This window comes from Malurus melanocephalus, unplaced genomic scaffold (genome assembly GCF_030028575.1).
Source record: "Malurus melanocephalus ecotype Western Australia unplaced genomic scaffold, MMel_1.1 scaffold_307, whole genome shotgun sequence".
NCBI classification, from domain to species: Eukaryota; Metazoa; Chordata; class Aves; order Passeriformes; family Maluridae; genus Malurus; species Malurus melanocephalus.
Genome location: NW_026623539.1, coordinates 904,036 through 907,942, shown reverse-complemented (window position 1 = coordinate 907,942; position 3,907 = coordinate 904,036). Strand labels below are relative to the sequence as shown.

General features: G+C 31.5%; 1 protein-coding gene across 1 annotated transcript in view; it reads right to left on the bottom strand.

Moving 5' to 3' along the window:
• TTC3 (tetratricopeptide repeat domain 3) overlaps positions 1-3,907 on the bottom strand; it is a 58,456-nt gene that overhangs the window by 17,020 nt on the left and 37,529 nt on the right. The window contains exons 22-26 of the mRNA XM_057377217.1: positions 3,292-3,414; positions 2,542-2,643; positions 2,062-2,154; positions 1,664-1,728; positions 945-1,078 (exon numbers count right to left, since the gene is read on the bottom strand). Coding sequence (XP_057233200.1) covers positions 945-1,078; positions 1,664-1,728; positions 2,062-2,154; positions 2,542-2,643; positions 3,292-3,414 — 517 coding nt within the window. The remainder of the gene's footprint in view (positions 1-944; positions 1,079-1,663; positions 1,729-2,061; positions 2,155-2,541; positions 2,644-3,291; positions 3,415-3,907) is intronic.

Sequence of the window (3,907 nt, the reverse complement as noted above, 5' to 3'; positions counted from 1 at the left end):
TGATTTAATTTTTTTTTAAAGGAAACAAACGCCTTGCTCAGATTTTAGGGTGTCACAGTGACCTGCAGTGACTCCAAGAATCACAATTAAAATAAACCAGGAAAAAGGGCAGAGTAAAGAGAAATCAGGACAATAATCCAAATTTCCATGGAGAAATCAAAATAATCCACATTTCCATGGAGAAATCAGAATAATCCACATTTCCATGGAAAATCAGAGCAATAATCTGTATTTTCACAGAGAAATTGGAAAGAATTCATCTTCAATTGGGAGAATTGGGACAATAATCCAGATTTCTGTGGAAAAATCTGAACAAATAATCCACATTCCCATGGAAAATTGGGACAATAATCCACATTTCCATGAAGAAATCAGAATAATCCATATTTCTGCAGAGAAATCAGGACAATAATCCGTATAATCCATGTAATCAGGACAATAATCCATTATTTCAATGAAGTAATCATAACAATCCGTATTTCCATGGAAAATCAGGACAATAATCCATACTTCCATGGAGCAATGAAGAAAATAATCCACATTTCCATGGAAAATTGGGATAACAATCCAAATTTCAATGGCAAAATCAGAATAATAATCCAAATTTCAATGGCAAAATCAGAATAACCCACATTTCCATTTAGAATCAGGACAATAAACCATATAATCATAACAATAATCGCCATTTCCATAGAAAATCAGGACAATAATTCATATTTCCATGGAGAAATAAAGATAATAATCCACATTTCCATGGAAAATTGGGATAATAATCCAAATTTCAATGGAGAAATCAGAATAAACCATATTTCCTTGGAAAATCAGGACAATAATCCATATTTCCATGAAGAAATTAAGAAAATAATCCATATTTTCATGAAGAAATTAAGAAAATAATCCAAATTTCCATGGAAAATCATGACATAATCCCCATTCCCACGTACCCCTGTGGCTGTAATGAGATTTTTCCTTTCCCTGCTGCTTTTCCTCCTCTTTTTYCCKGGCACAATTCCGGGCCTCTTCCCGYGCTCGTTTCCGCTGCAGTTTTTTTTCTTGCTTCATTTTGATCTTCCTAAGGCTGAAAAAAACATATTCAGGAGGCAAACATTAAAAAATATCAGAGTGAGAAGTAAAAAAGGAATAAATCTGGGTTTAATTTTGACTTTAAGGACAACAAAATTTCATAAAAACATCAATATCCTCAAAATGTGATGATTTTCACTCCCATCAAAGATGTTTAAATCAGCATTAACTTCAATCCTTTTATTCTAAATTAGAAGTCAACATTCTGAACTAAATATTAACATTTGATTTTTTTTTTCATTTTTAAAAATCTACTTTAATAATATTCTTCRTTATTTAGGTTACTCGAGCAAAAATCTGCAAACTCATGGCAAAGCTCAAGTACCTGCAGCAGCATTAAATAAATTTTTTATTTACATTTCATTTTTAATTTACATTTTCCTAAAAAATTCCCCCCAAAATAAATTCTGTGGGACAATTTAAATGCTTTTATGTTTGGATTATCGTGGATTTGYCCAGATTTTTTAGTTTAGCAGGCAAAGGGTGAGGATCATTTCCCAAAATGTGAATAAAAAGGCACAAAAGTCCCTCCTAGAGGACTCTGCTTTGCTCTCAAATTAACAAAAAAAACAAATTTTACCTTGAACATTTTTGTTTAATAATGGTCTTGGGTGGCTCCTTGGGTTTGGGGATTTTTTGTTCAAACTGCCAAAAAAAAGAGATGAGAGAAGAATTAAATTCAGGGTACAAAGGGGATAATAAATTCTCACTTTTCTCGGATCAATATCGCTCTGGGGAGAATTAATTATGATTAATTAYCATTRTGGGAAGGATTCTCCATCTCTTGTGGCACTGGGGAATAATTGCTAAAGAATTCCAGAATTCCAGCCCCACAAAACAATCCCTGCCCCTCTAAAACAAATAATTAAAATTCCCATTCTGGAATTAAAGCAGCACAAGTTGTTTTTTTGCAGTTAAATTCTAATCTTCCCTTGATCTTTTCAATATTCTGATTTTTTCCCAGAAAATGTGACTTACCTCACATTTGACCAGCCCAGAAGAACTGAAAATAACAATTTTTGAAATGAGGCCTTTACAATCAGGAGTAAAACACATTTCCTTAAGGAAATCCTGCAGGAGAGAAGGAGAAAAATTTAAAATTTGCACTCAATTTATGTCTAAATTCCTTCATTTCAGGTGATCAAAGCAATTAAAAGAAGCACAATCCTACATTTTTCCTGGATGCTTATTGGGAATCAAAATAATGGAAAATTTATTTATTATTTATTAATAAAAAATTATTTATTCCCAAAACTCCCTCCTCCAAATTCTCACCCAAAAATCAACTTCCAGAATAATTCTGACTTCTCACGGTGCCCGATTTCCCTTCATTTCACCCCAAATTTTGTGAAATTCCTTTAGATATTCGATGTTATAATCATGAAAAAAAATTCTCAAAAAATTCAAAATAATTCTTTTGCTTGTTTTAAAATAATTCAGTTTCAAACCAGGCTTTACCTTATCATTTTTATCACTGTAATTTGTTGTTTTCAGTTTTTTCCAGCAGCTGATGTGGAACTCCACCCTGCACTGGTGGCAGCAAATAATTCGTATAAAACCCTAAAAAAATCAGAAATGGGAAAAAAATTAAATTTTAAAAATAAAATATTAAAATTTTTATAATAAAAATATAAAATTATAAAATATTTTATTATATTTATTTTTATTTATAATATTATATATAAAAATAAAACAAGGCAAAACAGCGCTGAAATTAAAACAGTGCTCTGGTGGGAGAAATGAAAACTGACCTTTTATGGAGAAAAGTGAAAATGTGGATTATTATCCTGATATTTTTCCATGGAAATGTCGATTACTGTCCTGACTTTTACCATAAAAATACAGATCATTGTTCTGATTTTTTCCATAGAAACGTGGATTATTGTTCTGATTTTTACCATAAAAATACAGATTATTATCCTGATTTTTTTCCATGGAAATACAGATTATTGTTCTGTTTTTCCATAGAAATATGGATTATTATCTTGATTTTTTTCCATGGAAATGTAGATTATTGTCCTGATTTTTACCATAAAAATACAGATTATTGTTCTGATTTTAACCATGGAAATGTGGATTATTGCCCTGATTTTTTCCCACAAAAGTAAGAATTATTGTCCTGATTTTTTTTCAGTAAATAATACAAAAAAAAAGCTCAGAAAATGCCTTAAAATTGGCTTCTCAAAGCTTTGTCAACTGAAAATTTACCTTAAAATCTGGGTCTGTGAAATATATTTGGATTTTGGAGTAACCATGGCAYTGCTGATATCGACACACGGCATCTGGATCCGGAGGGAATTTACATTCCTCGATGTAATTCCTTAAAAGCATCTGGAAAACACCAAATTGTGTGAGAAAAACAGCAGAAAAATCAGGAAAAAATCAATTTTTATTCACAGACTGGTGGGAGTGCAGGGAAACATATTCCTCTTGGAAAAGCAGGGATTAATAAAAAAAAAAATTCTGGTGGGAGCGATGGAAGATTGGACTTTTATGGAGAAAATAAAAGTGGAAATGTGGATTATTATCCTGATTTTTTCCATCAGGAATGTGGATTATTGTCCTGATTATCTGGATGATTGTCCTGAATTTTACCATGTAAATCTGGATTATTTTCCTGGTTTTTCTCATGGAAATGTGGATTCTTGTCCTGATTATTTCCATGAAAATCTGGATTATTTTCCTGATTTTTTTTCCAAGGAAATGTGGATTATTGTCCTGATTTTATCCATAGAAATTATTGTCCTGTTTTTTACCATGAAAAAGTGGATTACTGTTCTGATGTTTCCATGGAACCATGGACTATTGTCCTGATTTTTTCTGG